This window comes from Exophiala spinifera, assembly GCF_000836115.1.
Source record: "Exophiala spinifera strain CBS 89968 unplaced genomic scaffold supercont1.4, whole genome shotgun sequence".
Taxonomy (NCBI): domain Eukaryota; kingdom Fungi; phylum Ascomycota; class Eurotiomycetes; order Chaetothyriales; family Herpotrichiellaceae; genus Exophiala; species Exophiala spinifera.
Window position 1 is genome coordinate 873,275 of NW_015622516.1, and position 25,892 is coordinate 899,166.

The 25,892-nt window shown below is 53.1% G+C and overlaps 7 protein-coding genes across 7 annotated transcripts; 4 read left to right on the forward strand and 3 right to left on the reverse strand.

The window, feature by feature from the left end:
• Positions 1-75: 75 nt before the first annotated feature.
• Positions 76-6,268, reverse strand: PV08_05509 (uncharacterized protein; the record flags this gene model as incomplete). Its single annotated transcript, XM_016379852.1, has 2 exons — positions 76-2,409; positions 2,456-6,268. 2 exons carry the CDS (start codon positions 6,266-6,268, stop codon positions 76-78), a joined length of 6,147 nt encoding a protein of 2,048 aa, XP_016235679.1.
• A 1,369-nt stretch (positions 6,269-7,637) lies between these two features.
• On the forward strand, positions 7,638-8,805 carry PV08_05510 (deoxyhypusine synthase; the record flags this gene model as incomplete). Its single annotated transcript, XM_016379853.1, has 3 exons — positions 7,638-7,847; positions 7,900-8,682; positions 8,737-8,805. 3 exons carry the CDS (start codon positions 7,638-7,640, stop codon positions 8,803-8,805), a joined length of 1,062 nt encoding a protein of 353 aa, XP_016235680.1.
• A 1,048-nt stretch (positions 8,806-9,853) lies between these two features.
• On the forward strand, positions 9,854-13,897 carry PV08_05511 (uncharacterized protein; the record flags this gene model as incomplete). The annotated part of the gene is made up of 1 exon (XM_016379854.1): positions 9,854-13,897. The coding sequence occupies one exon, from the start codon at positions 9,854-9,856 to the stop codon at positions 13,895-13,897; it is 4,044 nt and encodes a 1,347-aa protein (XP_016235681.1).
• Positions 13,898-14,720: 823 nt separating this feature from the next.
• On the reverse strand, positions 14,721-16,491 carry PV08_05512 (uncharacterized protein; the record flags this gene model as incomplete). Its single annotated transcript, XM_016379855.1, has 5 exons — positions 14,721-15,230; positions 15,297-15,713; positions 15,781-15,915; positions 15,998-16,351; positions 16,429-16,491. 5 exons carry the CDS (start codon positions 16,489-16,491, stop codon positions 14,721-14,723), a joined length of 1,479 nt encoding a protein of 492 aa, XP_016235682.1.
• A 633-nt stretch (positions 16,492-17,124) lies between these two features.
• Positions 17,125-19,316, forward strand: PV08_05513 (uncharacterized protein; the record flags this gene model as incomplete). The annotated part of the gene is made up of 3 exons (XM_016379856.1): positions 17,125-17,173; positions 17,222-18,618; positions 18,684-19,316. 3 exons carry the CDS (start codon positions 17,125-17,127, stop codon positions 19,314-19,316), a joined length of 2,079 nt encoding a protein of 692 aa, XP_016235683.1.
• A 928-nt stretch (positions 19,317-20,244) lies between these two features.
• On the forward strand, positions 20,245-21,033 carry PV08_05514 (uncharacterized protein; the record flags this gene model as incomplete). The annotated part of the gene is made up of 1 exon (XM_016379857.1): positions 20,245-21,033. The coding sequence occupies one exon, from the start codon at positions 20,245-20,247 to the stop codon at positions 21,031-21,033; it is 789 nt and encodes a 262-aa protein (XP_016235684.1).
• Positions 21,034-21,862: 829 nt separating this feature from the next.
• On the reverse strand, positions 21,863-24,216 carry PV08_05515 (uncharacterized protein; the record flags this gene model as incomplete). Its single annotated transcript, XM_016379858.1, has 7 exons — positions 21,863-22,091; positions 22,162-22,337; positions 22,417-22,541; positions 22,717-23,184; positions 23,272-23,314; positions 23,483-23,743; positions 23,911-24,216. The coding sequence occupies 7 exons, from the start codon at positions 24,214-24,216 to the stop codon at positions 21,863-21,865; spliced, it is 1,608 nt and encodes a 535-aa protein (XP_016235685.1).
• Between the last annotated feature and the right edge of the window lie 1,676 nt (positions 24,217-25,892).

Consider the following 25,892-nt stretch of genomic DNA (forward strand, 5'->3'; position numbering starts at 1 on the left):
GTGAATAAAATATCAAACATTAGTGGAGTAATCTTCGACCAACTTCGTTTAACCGAACAAGGATACACAACATTTTTAACGTCGTTCATCTCGTCTCGGATCTCCGCCTTGGCTGAGTCCTCTGAAATGGCCAGCTGCTCCTGGGTGAATGGAATTGGAAGGTTGAGGTTGATGGACATGATGATGCATCTGGTGCGGTGGAGGCTGGCCTGCGCCCTGTGGTTGGTTTGGTGGTGGTGGTCCCTGGTGCTGGTGTTGATGCTGGTGCTGGTGTGAGTGCGGATGCGGGTGCGGATGCTGGGCCTGGGGTGGCAAGCCATGAGGATGGCCAAGAGGCGCGGAGCCAGGTCCTCCATACGGAGAGTGTCCATGTGTATGTGAGTGAGGTGGTGTAAAAGTTCGAGGGATTTCTCGCTGTCCAAACGCGATATGATTCTGATTCGCGGCTGTACTTAGTTGATTGTGGCGAGAAACCATCGTCGGTGGATGGTGTTCAACAGCATATGGATCTCGCCGGAGCAAGTGTTGTTGTTGCTGCTGCTGCTGCTGCTGCTCCCTTTCGCGTTCACGGTCGCGCTGGACAAAATCAATTTCTCGCTGTCGCTGCATTTGTCTCTCGTGCTCTCGATGTTGCTGTTGCTGCTCCTGCTGCTTCTGCTGGGCAATGTGCTGCTGAATGGTTAGTCGGGGTTGGCTGTAATCTAGCGATGATTGAGCACGGTGATGAAGGCTCGGCACAGGCGTTGTGCCTGTTGACGAGGGATGGCTCGGCGGTACCTGCTGTTGATTGAGTTGGTTACCTTGGCCAGCTGTTGGGCCTGCAGCATAGCTCATCGACCCGCCCCGTGTGTGAGACCCGCCCGAGGCGGAGCGATACGGAGGCACTCCACTTGGACCTAGCTGCTGAGGAGGTGGTGAAGGAGCGTGGGGTATTGGACCGATGCCACTCAGTAATGTCCGTCGATGGTCGAGACCGCTGCGCTCCATTGAGCGGGGCGTTTCCGCCCGCAATGAATTGGGCGAGGGTCCGTTGGTAGCCTGTGGAACTGGGGGCACTACAGAATAAGGCCCTGGCGCAGGAGAGTGGTGGTGTGTCCGTTGTTGCTGTTCACTAGGCGTGCTTTGGTTTCTCGGATCAAATCGAGCCATCCACGGATCATTGGGATCTTTTGCCGGGGTCGCTGAAAACCCAGTTGAAAATTCTTGAGGTGCTGGCTGACCAGATGCTGCCTGGAATCCTCCACCCATACTGTACAGACCTCTACTACCTCCGCCTCTCATCGCCGTGTCGTCCTCAGGAAGGACCTGACTGCGAGGCTGCTGCACAGAAGGTTGATGAATAGAGCCTGGTGCAACCTGGGGAGACATAATTGACTGTCGTTTTGGAGGCTCCAGGGAAGGCCGCTTTGGAGGCGGATCACCTGGGTCATCATTGAGGAGACCAAACAGATTGGACCTCTTCTTCGGTGCCTCTGCTGTAGGGGGCGGCTGGGTGGCTTGAGGAATCTCGGGCCTTGGTGGCTGGGATACTGCGGTGACCGTGGGAGTAGGCGCTGGAGATACTGCCGCGGTGGCAGAGTAGACCGGACGTTGTATCTCAGTCCGACGTAGTGATGCAAGGTCTTGTGCATGTTCCAAAGAGGCTGCACTGGGACCAGTCAAGCTGGTATTCCGGCTATGAGCAGGACGAAAGGTAGGTTGCTTGCCGTATTTGTCAGATTGAGAACTAGGGGCTCGGGCAATTGGCATCCCGGGAATCTGGAGTTGAGGTTGCTGGGCCATAACATCCCTTTCCCGCTGACCAAGCATTGCTTGCGCCAGCGTGGGCGTCGAAGAGGCGTGATTGATATCAGAGCGAGGAATTTCGGAAAGCGGGTGCTGTGGAAGTAGTTGAGGTGAACGTTCATCGATGGCCAAGCGCAAATTTTGGCGAGCTTGCTGAAATCCATGTGTTTCCTCCTGGAAAATTCCTGTTCTAGGACCATGCAGGGACTTCGGTCCGAACAAGTTACTGCGATCATTGGCCAGTCTAGAGTGCTCCAGAAGTTTGGCAGAACTTGGTCCAGAGAGCGGCGTTTCGCGAGCCAACTCTTGTGCAACTATTCGGGGGTTGGAAATTATCTCACCAGTGGAACTTCGTTCGATCTTGCCGCGTGGGAATTCTTCGATGACTCCAGCCTTGATGGCAGGGGCTATGGCATCTGAATCAACCACTACCTGCTCAACTTGAGGAGGTCGAGGAATTGATGGTGCCGGCGGTAGATGGTCATAGCGACGTTTCGCCGGGGCGATGGGGCTAGGGGGTTGGTCGGGTATCTTCCCCTCTAATCGAGCTTGGTCGCCCATTTGAGCAAACCTGTCGAATTCGTTCTTGGGATCGCTGAGCTGCCGTACAAAGTAGTTCTTGATCTATCGCAGGTTAGTAATTGCAGGTTGCCTTAGGTATAGGACCTACCATGGTCTGACTCTTAGTCTTCATAAAGTCTGCAATCGCGGCAAAATCACGACCGTAGTACTTAAGCAATTCGGGGAATTTGTTTTGCTCAGGAACCGACCAATAACTTGTATGGGATACCGTTGCCGAGTTTGCGATGGTCTGAGCAGCAAATGACGGATCCGTTGTAGGATATGGGGGCAACGGTACCTCAATGGGACGCTGTGCATCTTCGAGGGGTGGGAGGTCCCCCCCGATTGGGTTATTCTCCGGTCGGATGAGGGTTCGCCCTCGTTCGGTCTTCGTCGTGGTTGCAGGCTTATCCAGAGATGCTTCTTGCTGCTGCAAAAGCAGTGCCTGTTGATCTGCCTGGATCTGAGCCTTTGTGCGGCGAACTTTGGTAGCGGTGCCGGCCTTGCGACCTCGAGTAGGCTTTGCCGTTGAAGGCTCTGCACTTCCATCCTTCAGCGCCGCAGTGAGCTTCTTAGACTGCGGCGCCGGGGTCGAAGAGTCAGCTTCGCTGACCGGATCACCAAAAGTGGGTGCAGCGGCTCGTCTTGGTCTGCCACTCTCAGTCACCGCTCCTTGGGCTGTATCTCCATCCTCGCCATCAACGAGTTCTGACATTAGGGCCGTTGAGCGTGGCTTGGTTGCGGCCTTCTCTCGCTTCTTTCGTCTGGGCTGGGCACGTCGCCAGAGGTCCTTGTAGCGGGTCTTATTTTTGGTCAAGTAGTAGTGAATGATACAATCCTGGTATGTCCGATTAGGGATCGACTCGGCGATTTTGCCCCATTTCTTGGGGTTCAGACAATATGCCTGAATGAACAGCTCTTGCTCCTCTTCGGTGAAGTCATCTTCTGGAGGCACATAGGCGAAAATATCCAGCGCCAGGTCGTCGGGGACGCTCCTATTAGTGTCTTTGAAGATCAGCAGTTCCGCGTCAGCAGGCTTCAGCATTGGAGGCACCACAGCTTCGAGATCCAAGTTTGGTAATGAGCTAGAGGCAGCTTCGCGTTCTCTTCTCTCCTCTTCCTCCTTCAGAGACTGTTGTGACATCAAAATCGCAGCTTGCAAGTCCGCCTCCGTGGTATTTCTAGCCCCTCGAGTCCGTTCATGTGTCAACGACGGAGTGACCGAAGGAGCAGCAGACGGAGCGGGAGATGCAGGAGCTGGGCTGGCGTGCAACTCGCGCCTCTCGTGGTCTAATGACATGATCTCATGTCGCCACATGGGATATCTGCGTCTGTATTCTGCGTGCATGTCTTCCAGGTCGCTCCTCCAATCCCAGGCATTGCGCTCAAATTCTTGCTGGAGGAGGGTGGTCACCGCCTCATGTTCAACCTCGTTGTCAGAATCTTCGAACACTATTCTTTCCGGCCGATCAAGCGTGCGATATGGTAAGTCCTCTATAGGTGGAGTAGGAATGGGGTTGACGGGAGGCTGTTTAAGGGGTCTGCCCTTTGGATGAGGTGATTCCCGTTCATCGACCTCATCTTGACCGTCTTCCAGTAGCCTATTCTCAACATCTTGCGAGCCTCGATCGGGCGAGGGGAGGCCTGTGGGAAGCGTGGCCACGGTAGTAGGCTCTTTTTCATTGATTGTGGCGGGTGTTATGGGACTTCCAGAGGTGTCTTGCAAGACCATTCCGAGGAACTGCAATCGGACAAGCAAAGAAACAATATATGGGTCCTCAAATGTTGCCGGAGGTTTTTTAACTTCAAGCAAATCCATTTCTTTCTTGTGCCTCTCCTCAGATTCTGCAAAGTAGTCCTCGTCAAAAGAGTCGTCTTCCACTTCGTCTTCATCCTCGCTGGAGGCCGGAGCCGACATTTCTATATCTTCAGAAGCATGTGGCTCTTCAATGGACCGCTTGAGTTGAGATACCAAGGTCTTGCTTTCTTGAACTCTTGGGCTTGTTGACATTACCTTGGGGCCCAAGGGGATCGAATGAAGACTGTCATTATGAGATTCTTGCAATCCCCGCGCTTTCTCAGAAGGGCTATGAAAGGTGCCCGGCTGTCTAGAGCTCCCAGAGGTGAAAGCTTGACGATCCCGTAAGTCTGGCTGAAGGGGCTTGTTCAAGGCATTCATGATGGATGGCTTCGACTTATAATCTGATGACATCCATATATTCGAACCACTGGGCAGAAGTTGTCGGCTGGCTTCTCTCTCAGCTCGTGGAGCGTTCAAGCCTGTCCCAGGCGACGGTCGGGACACGTCACGTTCATGACGTCCGGTTCCAGATGCAGTCCCGGGTAGCGGTCTTGAGGCTTCCCGGTCAAGTCGTGGGCCCGTGGGAATGACCATAGGTTTCGCGTCAAAGGTTGTTGGCTTTGGAGCTTCCCTCGGCGCACTCGGCGGCTGCACAGGAGGTGCAGGTTCAGTCGAAGTCATTCGCTGCTTGTAGAGCGGCGCGCTTCCTAGCCTTGGACCTGATGGCACATTGGGTGGCATCTGACGATCTGCGGCAGGCGCTGTTGGGGGCTTTTGCTCAACGACGGCCTCTTCTTTCTTGGGCTGAACGTCAACATGGCTGTGTGTTTTAGGAGTCTGGGAAGGTCGCACAGAGCGCAGGGCCGGGTCAGTACGTGGCCACGCATCGTGAGGTTGTATATTCTTTGTGACTGGAAGGCTAGTGGGAATAGATGCCCTGGTAGCTTTTGGGCCGCTAGGTGGCTGGAAAGTGGGCGAGGAAGTAGCAATGGGTTCCTGCTTGGGAGCTTGCGGCCGTGGTGCTGCTGGCCTCTCGGTTGGAGACGTTGTGGGAAGGGGAATCGAGGGAGGAGGTCCATAGTCAAGCCCACCCGCAGCTGATGATTGAGGCGTGTTGGCGGGCGGATCACGGCGTGTGGTTTCAGATCGGGGTCCAAAATAGTCTGCCTGTTCTCCCTCACGTCGACCTTCACGTAGTGCACCAGCAGGAGTCGCCGGGGCGCCGGGGCGCTTGCTATTGTCAAATTCTGGCTTGCTTGGTCGCTCAGGGATGGCACTGGAAGGTGTCTTTGCGGTTACGCTTCCATCGGCAGCGAAAGTCTTAGTAGGAGATGGCTCTCTCGGTCGTGAATCAAGGTCACGGTCTCGAGCTCTGGTTTCCCGCTCTCTACTGCGATCATAGTGTCGTCGTTCGCCCCGCTCAGCCTCAGAAATGGGAGGGCGACCTCGGTCGAAATCGCGGTCACGTTCTCTCCAGCTCTCACGAGACCGGCTTCTCGGTGCGAAGAGATCTCGATCCCGCTCACCGACAAAGGATGTTCTACCTCTGGTCCGGTCCCAGTCTCCCCTGCCTCGGCCTCTGCCCAAGCCTCCACGCGTTGCAGGGGCATAGTAGGATGAAGTCGTATCTGATGGTCGGCCAAACGTTGATGGGAGAGATTCCCTGGAGTCCCGACGCGCGCGGAGCGGCGAAGCAGAGCGATCTCTGCCTACATAGGGCCGCGCATCCCTTCCTCGATCGGCTGCACCACCGAATTCGCGATCGCGGCGAGACCAATCCAGGCGATCATCGTCGCGCCCTCGATAAGATTGCGGCCCTGGGCGGCTCTCTCGTTCTCGCTCGCGTTCTCTTTCTCGATCCCTGTCACGGTCCCTATCCCAAGCGTCTCCTGCGCGAGCAGGGAAGCCACCGCGTCCACGGCCAGCAGGAGTGAAGCCAGAAAACCCGCCACCCCGAAAATCCGCTTTAGGTCCACGGGGAGGCAGCCGATCAGATGAAAGCGGTGCAGGCTCGGCCGGTCCTCGATAGGAAGATCCTAACGAGCCATACGTGCCGGATGGTCGTCGGTCGTATCGGGGTGGTGAGCGGTCTCTAGCGGGAGGAGGGTACCTTGAAGACATGTGATGGGATTAGGTAATGCAACATCACGTGGTTGCGGGTGGAACTTGGCGTGGTCCAGGCGGAGTGGGGACGAGGCGAGTCTGGGAGCGGCCGATGATTTGACACACTGGCTCTTCTGCGTGATGCCACACAAAATGCTCTCCAAGTCGATGATGGAGACGGATGAAGGAGAAGCGGCTAGTGTTTCGTGGTTGCGAGTGACCGAACAGCCACACCCACTTTGGCAGCTGACCTGCAGCTTATCGTTCCACGCCGCGATCTCGAACTGAGACTGGTGCCTTGAGCGGACAATAGCTCGTCTACACAACAGATCCTGGTGGGCGGGATTGCCGAGACTTCTCCTGCAAGCAGGCCAAGTAAGTGAATATTGTGATTTTTCAACACGTCGTCGATGGATGCGCGTTTGCTGAGGCCGGCAATCAATGTTGTGATTCGACTGTGCACGATTGACACCGTGAGATCCCTCCAGTGGCGCGATTTGCCGGTGCGTGGGCCTGTAACCAATGCTGGTCAAAGTCAAGAACACGCTTTTCGTGGGAAAGAGAACCTTGTCCCAAGGTGAGGCCGGTGCCTGGAGTTGATTCGCGCCTGGGGTAGATAGATGACGCCGTAAACACGCGAGAACCACCAGAACGATGCGCGCACAAAATAAATAGTGGTCGGGATACCGTTGAAAGAATTCGTGAAGAAAACGATAAAAGTGACCAGGAGGAAGAAGACAAGAAGAGAGGGCGTCGGGCAGCCAAAAGTGGCGCTTACGCTTCGAAGAACAAAGGTACGAGTAGCCGCTGCTGATCCGCCGTACCATGGATTTGCTGCGCGCACAGATTCACTTGACACAGGGATTGCTTTCTGCCGCGAACTTGGTCGTAGCGGGATCCTGCAATGGATTGACTTTGACACATCGAAGAGTGGTCAATAAATTCGCATCTGGACATTCTGGATGCATTCGAGGTCTCTTCAAAGTCGCACTCGTCGACGGTACAAATACTTGTCTTGGTGAGAGCAACCCATCTTAGTCACGTGATTCAACCTATTTAGTCATCCGGGCTCTCTTACCTGAGGAGTCGCTTTGTGGAAGACAGATTTTGTTAAAACGCCAGAGATGCCAAAATATTGCTATCCTAAGTGAAGACCCGTTCACCCTCCCTACTAGCGCCTCGGAATCAGTCCGCTGGTACTCGTACAGAGTACGGGCTCCCTCGGTAGGCTAGAAAGGCACCCGCTCATGACTCAGCAAGATCCGGAATAATTACTCCGTAGATATCTTGATACAACAGAAAACGATTTTTCCGCGAGGTCGAATTTGAAGTACACTATCATTGCTTTCCACGCTGGCTCGACCACACCTTCTTAATCTTGAACACCATGGGGTCTGCACCACCGGAAAAGGCTACCGATGCAGTCCTCGTCGCGTCAGAGCCGATCCCAGAGGGTGTCCAGCAAGTCAAGGGCATTGACTGGGCCTCATTGCCTCCGGAACAACGAACAGTCATATCGAACTTCGTGGATCAACTCACTGGTCAAGGCTTCCAATCAAGTTCAATAGGCGATGCTATTCGCATCATCAATGATATGGTTGGTCTCTCCACGAATGTCATCTTTAGCAGGTAGGTCTGACTGCTTTTAGAGATTGTGGCGGGATCCCGAGACGGGGGACAAGACAACCATCTTTCTGGGTTACACGTCCAATATGATCTCTTCTGGTCTACGCGAGACATTTCGCTACTTGGTGCAGCACCACCACGTGTCTGCTATTGTGACGACGGCCGGTGGCATTGAAGAGGATTTTATCAAATGTTTGGCTCCCACATATCTAGGCTCGTTCTCCACTCCGGGGGCTGCATTGAGAGCCAAGGGCTTGAATCGCATTGGTAACCTGGTTGTGCCCAACAACAATTACTGTGCATTTGAGGATTGGCTCGTCCCTATCTTGGACAAGATGTTGCAGGAGCAGGAAGAGCGATTCGCGGCCAACGGCGAGCGCTTTGTGTGGACTCCAAGCCGTATCATCCATCGCCTCGGGAAGGAGATCAACGACGAACGCTCGGTGTATTACTGGGCTTACAGAAACGATATACCTGTGTTCTGTCCGGCCTTGACGGATGGCAGTCTGGGGGACATGCTGTATTTCCACTCGTTCAAGGCTTCACCACTGCAGCTTGGCGTCGACATTGGTCAGGACATTCGCAAAATCAACACGATCGCGGTGCGAGCCAAGCGGGCCGGCATGATCATCCTGGGCGGTGGCGTGGTCAAGCACCACATAGCCAATGCGTGCCTGATGAGGAATGGCGCCGAAAGTGCGGTGTATATCAACACCGCCCAAGAGTTTGATGGTAGTGATGCCGGCGCCAGGCCGGACGAGGCCGTTAGCTGGGGCAAGATCAAAGCCGACGGAGACAGCGTGAAGGTGAGTGCCGCATGCAATGTCTGCACATGTGTTCATACTAATGCTAGCCAACAGGTGTACGTGGAGGCAACAGTCGCCTTTCCTCTGATTGTGGCCAGCACTTTTGCTCAAGCTGATTCGTGACCATGATCTGACGGGGTGTCTTTGGTGCAAGGGGATTTTGGCCACTTCCGAGACATCTCTGCCACCGAAATACTGTCCTTGTAGTCGCTTGGAATCCTTGCACTATTGTATGACTAGTGAGGTTTCCTGGCGGCCACGCAGGCTGCAGGCTGCAGGCCACAGATGCGGGGAAATCTACGTGGTGTGTTCCCTGGGCCTGGCGAGCCCCCGGTTGACTGAGGTTTCAGAGTGGCCTCCTTAGTCTGGATTATGTACTGATAGAGCTTGACTGAGACTCAACTTGGCTGCGATGGATTGGGAAATGGCCTCGGGTGTTGCTGTCCTCCAGATTGTCCTCAAGACCAATACGTGTGCACATGGAGGAGCGAGTGGCATTCGAGGAGTGGGAGGAAGTGATGCCTGACTGCAGCGGATGTCTGACGGGGCTGAGGCTCATAAGCTGGCAGAAACACCCACCGACATGGGCGTGGGGGGAGGACCGCAGGACGCCCATCCGATAGGCTCCTGCTCGCCGTTGGGGCCCAGTAGGGGCCCTGCTGAGGCGACCTCCAACACCAGTCACTGCGCCCTCGGTGGCGCCTCGATGTGCATCTGGTGTCGTTGCCTGTCTTCCGTATGCATTGTCCTTGACTCACTCACAACCGGTCAAGACTGCTATGCACCACCCCTGCTTGCTATATTCATTTGGGCCTGGCAGGCACCTATCGACCTAGTCAGAGTTGAAGCACACAATATTTATCTGCATCTCGTGGCTCGCATTTCGTCCGTATCTCTCTCTGCAACCCTCCTGCTACACTCCGATCACTGATCCCAATCACACCCTGGTTTGATATCAGCCTCGCGATTCGCTTCGTCGCCGACTTGCGTGGGAACATGTAGCACGTTTCTGATCGTTGTGCACTCTGTTTGTTGTTACTGCTACTGCTGCAAGGTCATCTTCTTCATTCTCATCCTCCTCGACATCACCACCATTTCCGTTATCTGCTTCTTCGTTGCAACACTAATCCTCACCGAATATTGACTCGTCCTCTCGAGTGACAAGAACACGATGGCGAGTTCACAGAACAGTCCTGTGCTCGTCCAGCACAGCTCACCTCCCCACAGACTGTCGCCTGAAGTGGCACTTGTCTCAATTCCTCCTTACAATCCCGAAACATCTCCCCTCCAAGAACCTAGCCTCGCAGAACAGCCATTGCCCGGAGACGAATCTTCAAGCGAGAGCGAACCTGCCACGCCCACCCCAGAAATGGCCGACACTCCCATGGTGGATATACCTCCTCCTGAGGGTGAAGAGTTGGACACAGCAGTATCAAACGAGCGGAACAACGTCAACACAGAAGAGCCATCCTCAGAGCCTGAGGCGACCCAAAGTTCCGAATCCTTGCCTCAAGAAGCCGAGGTAGACCCATCAGCTGTCAACGAGACCTCGCAAGAGCCCCCTCGTGTCCCTCCTGAGGAACAGCAGGTCCGGGATGAACCGCCCGAATGGGCTACGCGGGAGGACGATCATTCTACCCCCACCGAGGATGAGATGACAGAACTGAATCTGAGGGAGTCAAAAGGACAGGAGTTGAGTGCCTTGGATGTACCGAGCGTGGAAAAGCGGATCTACCAGGATGTAGACGACCCCGACCAGCGACCTGTTAAGAAGTTACGGCTGAGTTGGATCATTAAAGGTGTGCGTGGCACCCGCGAGAACCCTAACCGTGATCGAGTCATGGTATCACCACCTGCGAAAGTGGATGGGAACTATTGGCAGATCAAGTTCTACCCACGAGGCAATAAATCGGTGTTTCTCAGCGCCTACATCAAGTGCAGCAGACGTCCTCCTCCATCGGGTGCTGAGTATGCCGACGGGACATTCTCCTGCTTTGAAGGACCACCGAACGCCGACCTGAGCAACGGATTTGCCCCCAGTCAAGTGATCCACCATCAAACCTCCGATGTGAGCAGTGAAAGACCCCATCGCACGCATCCTCAAACCACAGACGACTCCCAGAAGGAGCAGAGTGGTGGCAGCCAAGAGTCTGGGTCCGCACAGGCCGGTCATGGCGCCTCCGCTGAAGACACATCCCAAGAGCAAGATCTGGAGGAGGACTGGCGTGTTTCTGCACAATTAGGCATGGTTATGTACAATCCAGAAGAACCTCGTACTTGCCATGTGATGTCTTCCGAGCATCAGTTTGCAAGGACCAACGATGACTGGGGATGGACAAACTTTACGGGCCCATGGGATGAGATACATGTTCGAGGGCACCTCCAGAGGGCGCCGCTTCTACGAAACGACACAATCGCCATCGATGCTTATATCCGCATCTTCGACGACCCTACACAGGCACTCTGGTGGCACTCTTCAGAGGCCGAGTTTCACTGGGATTCCAAGGCGCTTGCAGGTTATTTCCCAATGGGGACACCTCCACTCTATCACAGTCCGGCCGTGGCAGGTATCACATCCTGGCTTCTCCTGTATCCGATTCGCAAGGTGCTTCAGGAGGCCAACGCAGTGGAGTGGCGTCAGAACTCGCAGGTTCGTCCACGACCAATCGTTAGCCATATGCAGATGATTCTATTCCTGATGCGTCACCTAAGGAAGGAACGCGAGAACTACGTCGATGTTTATCCCGCTATTCATGCTATAAGGGAATTGGGAGAGACATACAATGATGTCAAGACCTTTTGGGAGGTACTCCGAAGAACTATCGAGCTCGAGTTGGAAGGCGACGAGAATTCTTTGAAACAGTTGAGAGCCATTTTGGACACGCCAAACGGACCATTGGACCTTCCGTCTCTACCTGTCGAGAACATAAGTGATGTACAAGAAGCTCTCACGCAGGTCCTGCGTTCCAGGAACTTCAGAGGACAGTTGCCAGATTTCTTGCCATTAGCTCTGGCTCGTCAGCATTTCGACAAAACAAAAAGAGTGTGGAAGCTGCTTCATGATCGTGTTGCCCTCAACGAAGAGCTTGACATGGCGGAGTTCTGTCCCAGCATCGGTGATGCCAAGTACACCCTGTATGGTTTTGTAGTCCACTTGGGGGAGCGAAACTCGGGAAAGTTCTACAGCGTCCTTCGCCCGGGTGGTCCAAACTCCAAGTGGCTAGCTTTCGAAGATGGCGACGGAAACAAGGTATTTTCATACACCAGAAAGCGAATATCACAATTCGAAGGACTCGAAGGCCAGGCCCTGAAGGATGCCACAGCTGCGCAACAGACGGCGTACATGGTCATGTATATCAGAACGAGCCGTCTTGGTGAGTATCTTCCGGGTAAGCTCGAGCCATACAAGCTTCCAAAGTCGCTTCTGCCTTACCTAGAATCTCAACATCATGGTGGCGAGTTTGTGGAAACCCCCCAATCGATGGAAGGAGAAGACGTCAAAGTTGAGTTGTATTCCGACCAAGCGATTATTGGCCGGCAAGGCCTGCTGGACATGTTCAACATCAAGCGCCAGTGCGAACATAAAGGGTTGTTTCACATCATGAAGTTTCCACGGACCGCGACATACCAAGAACTACGCCGACAGCTCGCAGAAAAATTGGGGATCGAGAATACCAAGGCAATCCGACTCTTCTTGATGAGCAACACGGGGCTAGGCCATTATGTCAGCGCACAAATGCAGGCTGTTGACATGATTGACCTGTTGCCGGACACAAAAGGTTTCGATCAACCCTTTTGTTTATGGTATTCCATCCTGAAGACAGAAGAGGATATCAAACTGTTCGGAGTGCCTGACCGTGTAGCGATGAAAGACGTTGTGAAGGATGTCGGAGGTGCTGCGCGTGACGAACAGAATTCCAGCCAGAGGGCATCGTCAGTGGTCTCAGAAGAACAGCTGGCAGCTCCTGATTTGGAGCAAGCGTCGCTCCAGGAAGCGGTCTCCGCCGATGTTGAGAACGCCAGAGCTGACCGCCAGTCTGTGGCTCAGGCTGTTGAAATCTCAGATCCGGACACCCCCATGCAACTCGAACCGTCCCCGCCTCCCACCATTGAAGAAAGCTTGGTCGCCGAGGTCCCCCATGGGCACCTGATTGATGCGCTTGCTCAAGGGGCCATGACAGTGCCTTCTCTGAGTGTCGCCGAAGCAGAAGTAATTGCGGATACGAGCGGGAGCTTTGATGCTACGAATACCAACGTCATGGAGCTTAGTGTAAACGAGCAGGACGAGCCAAACCCTTCCAACGCAGGAAATGACGGAATACCACAATCTGCGGAAGGACCTGTTGAGCAAGCAGAAGGCCCTGTTGACAACGTATATGGATTCATCCAAATCTTTGATGCGGATAACCAAACCTTTTACATTCACGATACATTCTTTGCCAGGTACGATGATAAGATCAAGGAGAAAGTTCGGGACCGTATGCGCTACGATGCTCACAGCACATTCCCCGTCTGGCGTCGCGAAGGTGTTGTTGGTGGAAGCGCCATTCACGCAGACGAAACTTTCAGGGACCGCAGATTCATCAACGGCTGTGACTTGATTGTGGCTGAACCTGTTTCGGAGACTAGAATCACCCAACTACATCTCGAGGGTAAATTCTCCAATCCTTTCGACTTGTCAAAGTACCTCCGGATGGTTGACCGGAAGCACCCAGTGTTATCCAAGACGAGCGAAGAGCCCATCGAACTTGGCGAATTTGGCGCAGATTATTACAAAGGCCCGCTAGTCAACGGGCGTATGCATGGCGAGCGTGCGCTTTGTATCAGTTCAACCGGCCATATGTATGAAGGACCTCTTGTATGCAGCAAGAGATGTGGAAAGGGAGGCAAGATGACGTACCAAAACGGAGACACCTACGAAGGTGACTGGGAGGATGATGAACGACATGGGCAAGGCACATTTGTGGAGCAGAGAACCGGCAACAAGTACGTTGGTGGGTTCGAGTATGGCAAGCGCTGGGGCATGGGCACTACGTATTGGCAAGTTGCGGACGAACAGGCCGATCTCTGCCAGATATGCTACGGACAGGAGATTGATGCATTGTTCTTCGACTGTGGACATGTCTGCTCGTGCGTCGAGTGTGCCCGACAGTGCGACATCTGTCCTATCTGCCGGAGGAGCGTAAAACAAGTGGTGAAGATGTTCCGAGCCTAAAGGGAGAGAGAGGGGGGGTTATCAACGGTCCGAAGACGGTTGGATTGAAGGGTTTGCATTCTTGGAAATGGGAAGCAGGGTGTGACTGGCGTTTGATGCTGTAATGGCTCATTTCAGGAATGATGGAGTGCATCACTTGAAGTCTCTTCCCGACATAACGAATCTGAACTGCTTTTTTTTCTTTTGCGGAGGCGCATGGGACGTGAGTGTTCGTTGGTGATGATGATTCATTCACCTAGATCTTCTACTCTGATGGAACTCACTTAGCGACAAGAATGGGCGTTTTTAGCTGATTGAGAGATAGATACCTCAATACGGAGTAGCTCACAAAGGATGAAGGATTGAAAACATGCTCATGCTTCTGCCTCATGTGAGGCACGTTTTTTGACCGTGGTCGTCCGGACCGCACGTCAACTCTGAGCGCAAAATGGCAAGTGTTCTTAGTCGTCTACATGAAGGCCTCGGTTTTCCGGTGCTTGTGGTCTTTGAAAAAGCACCATTCCACGGCGATCATCAATCTGAGATTATTCCCCCGTGTCGACCTTGTCCGATGTCCTCGCGATCCCTCGGATTCTTCGCCGCAGCGCTCCCCCAGGGGACATGACTAGATTTACCAGTCATGGTCGATACATATCTAGCTGGAGGAGTCTTTGAAGGAGGAGGCTCGCAACAGACAGAGAAGCCCGAGGTACATATTGGACCCGTATCTTCCCCTCCTGACAAAGATTGATGGATAAAATGTCACACTATTGTGTATGTGAGGGGGAGAGCGCTCGTCAGATATGTGTATACGTACATATTGTCATCGTCACTTATTCCTGATTCACTCTGCCAATTTGGTCTTCAGCCACGCGGCATCTCTAGCAGTGAAGGCGCAATCGAAAACCCGGGGCACGGCAATCAGACCCATGACGTCGGAGAAGTCGAGTCTTCCAAGCGATGGGAGCCTCGTTCCTTGGACCTGTTTGAGTCTGAAGGCCAGGATGAGACGAAGGAGCGTCGAGTAGATGATTCGATTGGCGATCATGTAAGCAGGGCAGATGCACGATCCTGTGCCAAAGGTGAGATGCGGGAGGGGCGACGTATCGTTGAGAAACCTTTCAGGGTTGAATGTCAGTGCGTCCGGGCCGTAATGTTCGGGGTCGTGGTTGACGCCTCGAATGTTCATCGTCACGCCCACGCCCTTGGGGAGGACCGCGGCGGCGGCGGCGTGTCCAACGGTCACGTCTTTCGACGTGCGGCGCATGTTGAAGGCGGACGTGGCGTAGAAGCGAAGGGTCTCCTTGTACAGCGAAAACAGCAGCGGGGCCTTTTCTTCGCGAAAGGCCTTGTCCTAGGCAAGGTCTCGGTCGCCATTGTAGACTTCCAGAATGTTTTCCAGGCACTCTTCTTGGAACACTTGTCCTTGGGCACTGCACAGCCACGCCATGCACTGATAGGTGCTCGAGGAGACCGTGTCCGGAGCGGCCTGAACTATAGACATGCAGGTGCCGAACAACTCATCCGGCGTCAATCTCTCGGCACTCAACGACGACAGCAGACAGTCGGGGGCCTGTTCCTGTTCCGCTTTGAGCCTGTACTGCTCGTGCAGGACCTGAGCACACGCGTTCCGCTGTTCGGCTGCCGCGATGAGCTTGGATTTGGACAACGGCCACCACGCTCGAAGGAGTGGCACGTAATGACGATATTCGGCAGTCGAACCACGACATTCCGTAATAACGCTCAGACTGTTCAACAGTCGATTGGACAGTTCTTCATCATCAAAATCCCCCTCTTGAATCCCGTATGTCATGTGGAGGGCCAAATTAAACATCATCTAACGGCCAGTTGTTAGCTTTTTGAGTGGCAAAAGAAATTGCATTTACTGGCGTGGGTTGACGAACCTGACGAAGCCAGGGATATGTCTCTAGGGGGACTTGACCGTTCCTCCCACTCTCATATATCCTGGTGATGATCTTGACTGACTCGGGCTCAATCAGTTTGTAGTAGCCAGGCCACATTGGTTTTCCAAGCGCTCCCTGGATATCAAGCGCGAACATCAGTGCGCGGGCTTTTGGTTTAGGTAATAAGTCTGAAGAATTTCAACAATCCATCACGTACAAAAGCGGCTGCCCTGCACTTCTTCACATCTGAAGTCAACGAAGACCCTGATATGTCCAGACCAATGTAATCCGAAAACCCGTGTTGTTGCACTCGGTCCAATATGGAGCGGTTCTTGAAGACGAAGAGCTCCTCCGTGGCGGCCCAGGAACTGACGATGACGGTCCTTTGATACCCAAGTTTGATCTGGTAGATTCCCGAAGCCAGTTCCCCACTCCACCTCGAAAAGACATTCGCGTCGTTCACTCCCAAACGACCCCCCAACGATAGCAAGTGGCCGACGAAAGGGAAGGATCCTGGGGCTTCCGAAAGGTTGGAAATGCGAGAAAAATTCGTTCGGTACGCTGCCCACCACTTCAAAGTCCTTCAGTAAGCGCTTTGGATGATAGTCAGAGACCAAGTGTCTCTGTGTGTACGTATGTGTCACTCACGATGGAAAGGAAGACTGCCAGAGAGACTTCGACAAGGCCGACGACAGGCCATCCCAACGCCATGGTTGTTCCAGGGACTTCTGACAGAAAGTCGTTTGCTCCTTACTGGCTATCCATCCTGGATTGGCAAGTCTGAGAGTCGACATGAAAAGAAATTTCTGGTTGAGCGGTTTAGAACAGGCCTTGCCAATATCTTTATGTGTTTGTGGTTCGTGCAAACACCTTTCCTGTTGGACCTTGGAAGCTTTGTGTCTTGCCCCATACGTTCGGCTGTGCTCTTGAAATGCAGCCTTATCTTCTTTTTCGTCAGTCACGATGTCCGCCGCATGATAAGGGCCTGAATCCGTTGTCTCCCCAGGGCATGCTTTGTCTTTAAAAAGGATGGAACTACCGATAAGTGGCCGGTGTCACGGTGTCAGACAGAAGGCATTATCATACCGTACGTGACGCTCCATTCCGAAAGACCGTGTCAGTTGTGGGATGTCTCGGCACCAATCGGTACACACAAGGTACAGAGGGAAAGCTATTAGGAGGAGTAAGGTATATTTCTTCAAGCTCAATTCTAACGAGAAGTTCGCCTTCTCCCAATTCTCCGCCTCATGTGTGTCTGTGTCTGATCTGCCAATGGCAGCCTAAATTCATCCTGTGAAGCCCCCTCGATGCTGTGAAGTCGGGCATCCTGTGGGGTTGACTTCCATGTCGACGCAACCCCGTGTTTCACAGCGCCAGCCGTTGGCTTGCTGGGGTGAGTTTCGCTCGTCATATGGAGGAACATGTCGTTGATATACACCAGAATGTACAAGGCGAAAACGTAAATGTGACAAAACCATACCCTGTTCAAGATGCGAGCGGTTAGGACTCAACTGCAGCCGCGAGATTGTCCACATCCGTCGTCGGCTGGGTCAGCATGGCTCAGAGATTCAATTCTTGACGTCGATCAGGGAGGATTTGGAACGAGCTGAGCCGACCGAGATCGAAAGCATTGTCCGAAGACTAGCTGATCACATCGATTCACTCAAACTGGGGACGGCTTTGAATCTAAACGCAAGTCTCGACAATATCCCCGATCGTGGCCGTCTTCATAATGATTCAGTCGCCGTCGTCGAAGGACAGGATTCGGCAATCGTGACGGCGGTCGAGCATCTGGCTTGGGGTCGCAGCAACGGCAACTGCTATCCGCATCGACATTGCGCATGTTTGTATCGACAGCATTGGGTAGCAAATTCCCCAATGAACAGCCAGTCGTTTGACTTTGCCGCATCCCCAATGGCCGCCGTGGCCAACCTTCCAGACTGTGCCGACGCCGAGAGATTGGTATCCTTTCACCTCACACGGATCGCCTGGCACCACAATTGCATCCACTGTCCGACCTTTTGGAGACAGTGCCAGGCGTTCTGGCAGACGGGGAAATGCGACCATCCCCTGTGGATTGCCTTGTATTGCTCTATCCTGAGTACAACCCTGTTTTGCGTCCAAAACAGTGCCCAGTTTCTCGAAGAATTCGATCTCGAAAGCGGCCTAGAAACGGCGCAACAACTGTTCAAGACAATCGTCGAGGTGCTCTACGCCGGCAACTTTCTCCAGAACATGTCGTTTTACGCTGTCCAAGCCATTGTCATTTCGACCGAGGTGGCGCACAATTTTGGCTTGAGCCAGCTCAACGCGACTCTCTTCAGCGCCGCCATCAGGATAGCAGAGTGTTTGGGGGTGCACAAGATTCAAGACGGCGTCTCCCCTAATTTGACCACCGAAGAGGCCTGGCACGAAACTGTCGAAAAGGAAGTGGGCAGAAGGGTCTGGTGCCAGATCATCATCCAAGACTACTTTGCGATTCCTTTTACCGATTCGTACATCATCAATCCTGCTCAATATTCCACTAGTCTGGCCAGCAATGCTCATGACCATGACCTCGCTGCAAGACCGGACTCTGTGCCCACCGTCAGTACATACACCCGGGTATTGGCCACGATTGCCAAACTGATGCCCGACTTCGTCGACGGGTTAGGGCCATTGAACGCCCGGAAGCCCCTAGCCGAACAATACCAACACGTTTTGCGCATGGATCAGAGGATGCGCAATGTTGTGCAGACAATTCCCGGTTTCCTACTTCGTCATGACGTCCAGAAGGAGGCGCTGGTGGGCTGGTTGGGTATTGCGCGTCGCAGCCTTGCCATCACAGCGGCTGAAAAGGTATACCGAGTCCTGACTCTTTTTTGACGCATGTTATAACGGTCCGTGAGTACTAACTCAGCTAGATCATCATGATTCACAGACCGTTCATCTTTCGGTCGTTTCTCTCCGACGCATACGCTCGCACAAGGAGGACGTGTGTATTTGCAGCTGTGACGATTCTTCGAGAGCATGAGAACATTGCCTTGTCCGGAGAGTTATGTCTGTGGACTCACACGGCATTCTGCATCACGGCCGCGGTCATCCTCTGTTTTGAAATTGTCATGGGCGGAACCACACATACCAATGATCGACACGAAATGTTTAGAGGTTTGGTTCGTATGGCGACGAGTCGTCTTGAGGGCCGCAAGCACGACGTCCTGGCCAGACGTGGGATATTTTTGATCGGTGCCATCCTCGCAGAACTTGATGGAGCCATGACGACGGAAGCAGAAACCAACGAGCAATCAACAGGCCCAGACCCGAAGAAAACGATTGATTTTCACGACATTGTGAAGCGGTTCAGTACAGACTGGTTTTCATTGGGTGCTACAGCCGAGCTGGCTCCGCCGTTCGTTTACGACGGCCAAGTCTATGAACAAGCACAGGGCGGCGCTGCCACTGCGGCATCTGGTGCACACAACCAGTCCATGTGTGCCGATGAAGACTTCGAGTCCTGGTTCATCAACGTCTTTAACACGGTCGAGATGGAGCCATGATCGTTTTTACAGCCAGGCCACAGGTCGAGATTCCCCTCAAAGAATCTCTAAATTGCATGCGTGGCTTTGTGCCCTTTATCTATCCGTCCACTACCAACCCTATCGTGCGGATGAGTCGAAAATCTTTCTCGCCCGGGCGGTCCGAGCACGGGCAAAGGGATATATATACAATGTGAGTAGGCAGGACCAGATGAAAAGACTATTCGTGACAAGACATTTCCCGTATTGTATGGTAATGAAGTGTATTGCCTGCCACCTCTCCTCGAGAGGGCCGGAGGGCGGGCGAGCCCAAATGATTCCTCCGCCCCCGTTATCGGTGCGGACGAGTCCAGAAGCCCACCCGCTTTCAGGGACCCGGTTCCTGAGGCCCAGATCACCAAGAACGATTCGGTAGCTTTGGACTGTCGAGCGGGCGAAGGCTGCTACAGCCTATAGGTAGTGTTCCTAGTCATATCTTAACACGAGCAAAATCTCAGGCGGGCCAAAGCGTGTTTTATCGTTGTCAGTATCAATAGTTTACTTTAGACATCACCGCATCGGTAGCCACTTTTCGTCGCATCCACCGGCACCCACCCGTCGCAGCGGAGATATATGCAACCTAGATACCAGTGCATAGCTATATAAGAGAACTTGACTCACCAAAAAGACAACCTGAATCCATCCTACGTTTGATAAGTGTATCCAAGGCATTGATAATCGGAGCGAGTCCAACCAGGCAACACCACGATCGTCTGGCTTCCGATTTCCACCCCTTATTGTAGCAGCAGGTCAAGACAGCCAATCTCTCTCGAGCAACGGGTGGAGCATCAAGATTCTGAAATCCTGGGGCCGATAATTGAGTCAAAGCAGCTGCTATCAGAGGACGCGGTGTCAGAGTGGTCGCAGCAGGAGCCAATAGGTAAATATTCAACCTTGGGGGGCCTTCGTCATGTCCAGTCGCGCCGAGGAAAAGTCGGACGTGCGAAAACGCGTGTGGAAGACGTTGCGCACCGTCGCCCGTCCCGACTCGCGCTTTCATTTCGACTTTGCCAGCTTCATCACGGACTTTGAGGGCTCGGACCGGGCGACGGCGAGGCTGGTAGAGTTGTCGAGCTACAAGGACTCGACCGTCGTTTTCATCACGCCCGACAACTGCCTGGAAGAGCTACGGCTGCGGGCACTGCGAGACGGGAAGACCGTGCTGATGACGACGTACGGCATTCGCCGCGGGTTTTGGGAACTGGACCCGGCCAAGATCGAAGAGAGCCAGTACGCCAACGCGGCCATGTTGGACGGCATGGAAAGGCTGGGCCGCCCCCTGAGTCTGGCCGACATCCTGGCCAAGCGCTGGCACATCCCGTTCATGGTGACGGGCACGGGGGCGGTCAACACTCGGGGGGTCAGGTTCGGCAAGGGCCACGGGTTCTTCGACATCGAGTGGGCCATTCTGTACACGCTGGGCGTCGTCGACCAGACGACCGTCGCGGCCGCCGTCGTCCACGACTGCCAGGTGCTCGAGGAGGAGCTGCGCCCCGAAGAATTCGACACCGTGTGCGAGCTCGTCGTCACCCCGACGCGTGTCCTGCGTGTCCCCGACGTGCAAAAGCCCGCCTGCGGCGTCTTGTGGCCGCTCCTCCAGCCCGACATGCTGGAACGCATCCCGCCGCTGCAGGAACTCAAGGCAATGAATGAGCCTGCAGGGATCGTGACGGGACAGAACGTGAAGGGATTTCAGTGAATCGGGATGTTACTTCACCACCGGCCAATAGATGTGTGAGGTGAAAAGCGATCCGGAGGGTGATGAGACTCTCTCTCAGGCACCAGAATACAAAAAGTGATACCACCAGAAGAACCACCCCTCCGTGACAAATGATCCCAGTTTCTACCTGTCTGTCCAACAAGCCTTTCTGTGAGGGAGCCAATATAACGTAGCTCGACTATTGTAACGTGCATCGTGACATTCATTCCAGTGGGTCACTTTCTTACCATTCGTCTGTCAGAGCATGCACGCATGATGCTCCCTGGATCCCTTCACAGAGGCACGATGTTCCCAATCTTTCTTTGCCCCTCTCTCGCTTCCCTCCCCCTTGAGTGGAAACCTGGACCACCGCACGCCTGAAAAGGATCGTACTGTCCTCGTACCAGTGCTTCCCTCCACCAAGGCCCGACAGTGGCCATCATCCCATGATCCTTTTCACGTCAAACATCGACATCGACATACTCGCAGGTAAAATTCCGATCGCCGTAACCTGCCAAAGAGGGAAGGCTGCCTCACCCAAAAGTGGAAGCCTCGTACTGCATAAGGCCATGTCACGTGATATCAGTTCAGACGCGCCGGGGTCATTTTATCCGCTTCGTTCACTATCGCAATTTTGTACCTGATCTCGACCGTCATCTTTTCTATCTTACTACTAGGCTTCCGTTGACCTCGACTCTCGTACTATTCCCCTCGCCAAAAACCCCCGAGTTCGTCTAGCTCATTCATCTCGTCCATGTTCCGGTCATGTTCAAATGTAAACTCGTCCCTCATTCTTGCCTGGACCAGAACCTGTCTACAGACAACTTCATCAATAAAACCATCTGTACATTTCCGAACTCGGCCCATCCCTCATGGATTCGCTCGGGATGTCCTGGGCGCGAATCTTCTTTCCCATCCTCATGTCGCGCCTTTTGTTGTCGATGATCATCCAGAAGCCCAGCAGCAGCGTGAGGAGACACCCAACTGCACCGAAACACGCCGTCGTCACGAGAGCGGGAAGGTATTTAGGTGCGTCCTTTGCTTGGAAGATGTTGGAGCTAAGAGCAAAAAAAGAAAAAGAAACGTCAACACGTGGATAACGACGCATGGAAGATCAAGTAGGCATACCTTACTACCCCCATGAGGTTTGCAACAGGTACACCCACGCTCGTTAACATGACTCGTTTGTTCTCGTCGGCCAAGTTATTGTTGTACCAGACATCTAGAATCACGCTCGGCGCCGATGTTCCCCATGTCATCATGAAGCAGGCAAAGTATGCGACGTGGATCTGAGTGTGAACATTCTATCGGCGAAGAGATAGGAGTGTCAATTCAGGCCGAATCCTTTGAAGACAGCTAAAACCGCAGGAAGAAAGCACTTACCACACAAGCATAAATAATGAAGCCGATACAGGTGAAAGCGAATCCCAGTGCGACAAAAGGGAACCTCCACCTCGTAAAGTCGCTTGCGAATCCGAGGATAAGAAGCATTGCTGCTCCCGTGATATCTGTCATGATCTGGTTAGTACCATCATCAGTCAGGCAAGTTACGAACTCTGCTCGCTAGAGAATGCGTCTATCCCTCCCTCCCCGAATGAAAACAGATCTAACCCCATTTCGCTTCTTTTCCATAAATATCAACCAGTCAAAGGCAATGGCAACGGACAACGGCAAGAAACTTACTCGGCGCGACAGTGTACAAGTTCGTCTTCACCGTACTGTATCCCAGCCTTTTGACGATGACGGGTAAGAACAGCGACACACTCTGCAGCGGAACCCCCAAGCACATCTCAATGGCCAAAATGACCCACGTGGTGGGGTGCTTGAAAATACCCAACGCTTTGCGCAGATTGAATTTCTCATCCACGATCGCACTGCTGTCGACCTGGATGCGGTAGAAGGCGAGCTCCTTCTCCTCGGCGCTTAGGAATGTCGCAGACGCTGCGTTGTACGGCAACACCCAGAAGGCGAATATGGCAAAGAGCATGCTGCACGCCCCCTCGATGACAAAGAGGTACCTCCAGTTCGCAATCGAGCCGGAGTGGATGTGGAAGACGCCAAAGGCCAACAGACCGCTAAAAGCATTCGCAATTGAGGATGCGGCGTAGAACAGAGCTAAACGACGAGCGAGTTCGCCTCGACGATAGAATACTGGAAATCGTCAGTTGTAATAAAGGAGAATGAAGAAGAAGGAGGAGGAGGCTCAAGTGGTGTTTGTGTGAGAGACATGTTACTTACAAGTCTGATAATAGATGACAAGCGGGAAGAATGCACTTTCAGCCTATTGATCATGTCGACACCACCAATCAGCATACGGGGTTCAAAGTATTTGCATGGCCATTTTCTTCTCTCATCACCGGTACGAGTCTGACGGAATCAAGCCGTTCCAAAGAAAACACGGGGCGGAGGGGAAAATGGAACAGGAAGTCAAGGGAAGGAAGGAACAAACCATGCCCAAGAACCATCGACAAGCCATCAACCCTCCAAAGTTTTGCACCGCTACGACCATGAGCGTCGAAAATCCAAAGCAGAACATCATGATCGGGAGCACACGACTAGGACCGAACTTTTTGCCCGCGATACCCAGAAACGGCGCCGTGAGAACGTACGGGACGAAAAACACTGACAGGATTATATTGTAGTCATTGCCCTGCAGGTTGAGATCTTTTTCGAGTCCGGCTGTCTTTGCGTTTCCAATATTTCCTTTGTCCTTCGTACCGGAAACCAAAAGTGTCAGCCAGGTTTCAGCATCTTTCGCTGATTGATTGATTGATTGATTGATTGACCATTGACCAGAGCCAAACAAGAACAAGAGCAAGAGCAGAGCCCCGAGCCCCGAGCACAAGGGACAAGGGACAAGGGACAATTTGAACTCACCAATGCATTGAACAAATACATGATTGCCAGGACCGGGAGAATCCTCAGATCGAATTTCCACACGAGTCGTTTCTCGGCTTCAGGATCGATAGGTTTAGATGCAGACATGTCTCTCCCTTCTCCAGACCCGGACAGGCTCATGGTCTTCGTCAGGAGTCCATCCTCGTCGAGCACGGGTATAGGTCCTTTCTTGTCGTCTGCAGGGGAGGAGGAGGAGGTGGTGGTGGTGGTGGCGGTTGTGTCGACGGCGTTGGTAGTAGTGGTGAGGTTGTCGGTGATGGATGATGACATTTTCGAATCACCCATCTTGAAAATTGGATAGTACAGAACACGGGAAGGTTTCGCTCGTACACACACTCTCTTTTTCTTTTGATCTTTCTCACACACACCCTCCCTCTCTGTAGGTGCCTGTCAAAGCGGCGTATCGTGTCTACCGCCACCAGGTGCTCGAAAAGACTCCTTCACGAGATCGTTGTCTCTGTCTGTCTGTGTGGGGGTTTGTGTCTCTCACATGCAGACAACAGCGTCACAACTCGATGTCTCGCTCCAGTGCCCGAGTAGTGTCGTTTGCCACCGTCTTATCGTAGTAGCTCGTCACTGTTTCGACAAGCCGGTATAGACCGACCAAGTATCAAATTATATTTGATTTGATCTGATCTGCTTTGCAGATTCGAGACTTGATCAAAAAGCACCACAGCCCAACCAAAAAAGAAAAAACCAAAAGTGAGCAAACAGAAGCACACGGAGAGAGAGAGAGAGAGACAGACACGAACAGATATGCACATCGACCAAACTAGACGAGACGAGAAGGAGGGGGATGAGATGCATAAATGGACAGACGAATTCCACCCATAGGTGGTACGAGTACCTCGCCGACCTCTCACGACCCTAGATGGAGATGATCAGTCTACAAACTCCAGATCCGGAGAGTATAGTGTCCGCCTGGACGCCCATTGCAACTCGACCCCCCCGGGTACGGATACAGTGAACGACATTTTTTTTGTCTCCGCTCCAAAGATTTGACAGACAGGTTGGTCTGGTTTGGTTGGTCGGAAACCGCTTATCTTTTGTTGTCGTTCTGCATACTTCTTTTTTTTTTCTTTGCGTATCTTCTGTACAGAGCTGCCCCTCCCTCCCCCGGCCCTTCACGGAGTACTCGCGTGAAGTTACATCGAGACAGGGAGGAGGGTTGTCAACTCTGTTCAGCTTTCGTCGTCACACCTGATTGGTCCCGCCGGTGGTCGACGATCATACCTCATTATCATCAACCCATTGAAACGTCTTGATGTTTCTGCAGAAGTCCGTCTCGACAAGTCGTTACGTACTTGACAAGTCCAGTCGTGGGAAGCTCACAAGGGGGATCGCCCACGGGATTATGCATATAACCGATGCCCTGCTGCTGACCTTCGGTGAAAGTTAGCCTTGAACGTGCTAGGAAAGTTGTGACATCCAGTCCGACCTGCTTGTCCAAGGCGATGTTTTACCATGCAGATGATTTCCCAAGGTAGGCAAAGATACCGGCGAGAGGAATAATTACTCCATAGTATGTGAACTAAATTTCCTCGCAGGGGCAAATACGCCGTCACGAGTCCTCTCAAAGATGCCTCTTATCAGTGGAAAATGATCTCCGCGCAACCCACAACTAGCGGCCATCTCCCGGCCATGGGGTGGACTTGACCGCGGCGATGCTCATACGACTAACCACTCCGTGCAATAATACCACAAACTTGTCAGTCCCGAGATGCTCCACTCCTAGAGCACTGGCCAGTCTCGAGTACGAACGTCATCGGCCACTACTCCCAGAAACAAGTACAACTCCGATATGTGATTGATGCTTGTGTCTATGTAGAGAACAAAAGAGAAAAAAAGGCCCAAAAGCGTACAGTCTGGGACGGAACCAAGGGGGTATTTGTGGATGTGCTAAAACATGACTCGCTAAACAAATGATACCGTCCCAGGCTGGGTAGGCATCTTTTTCCGCA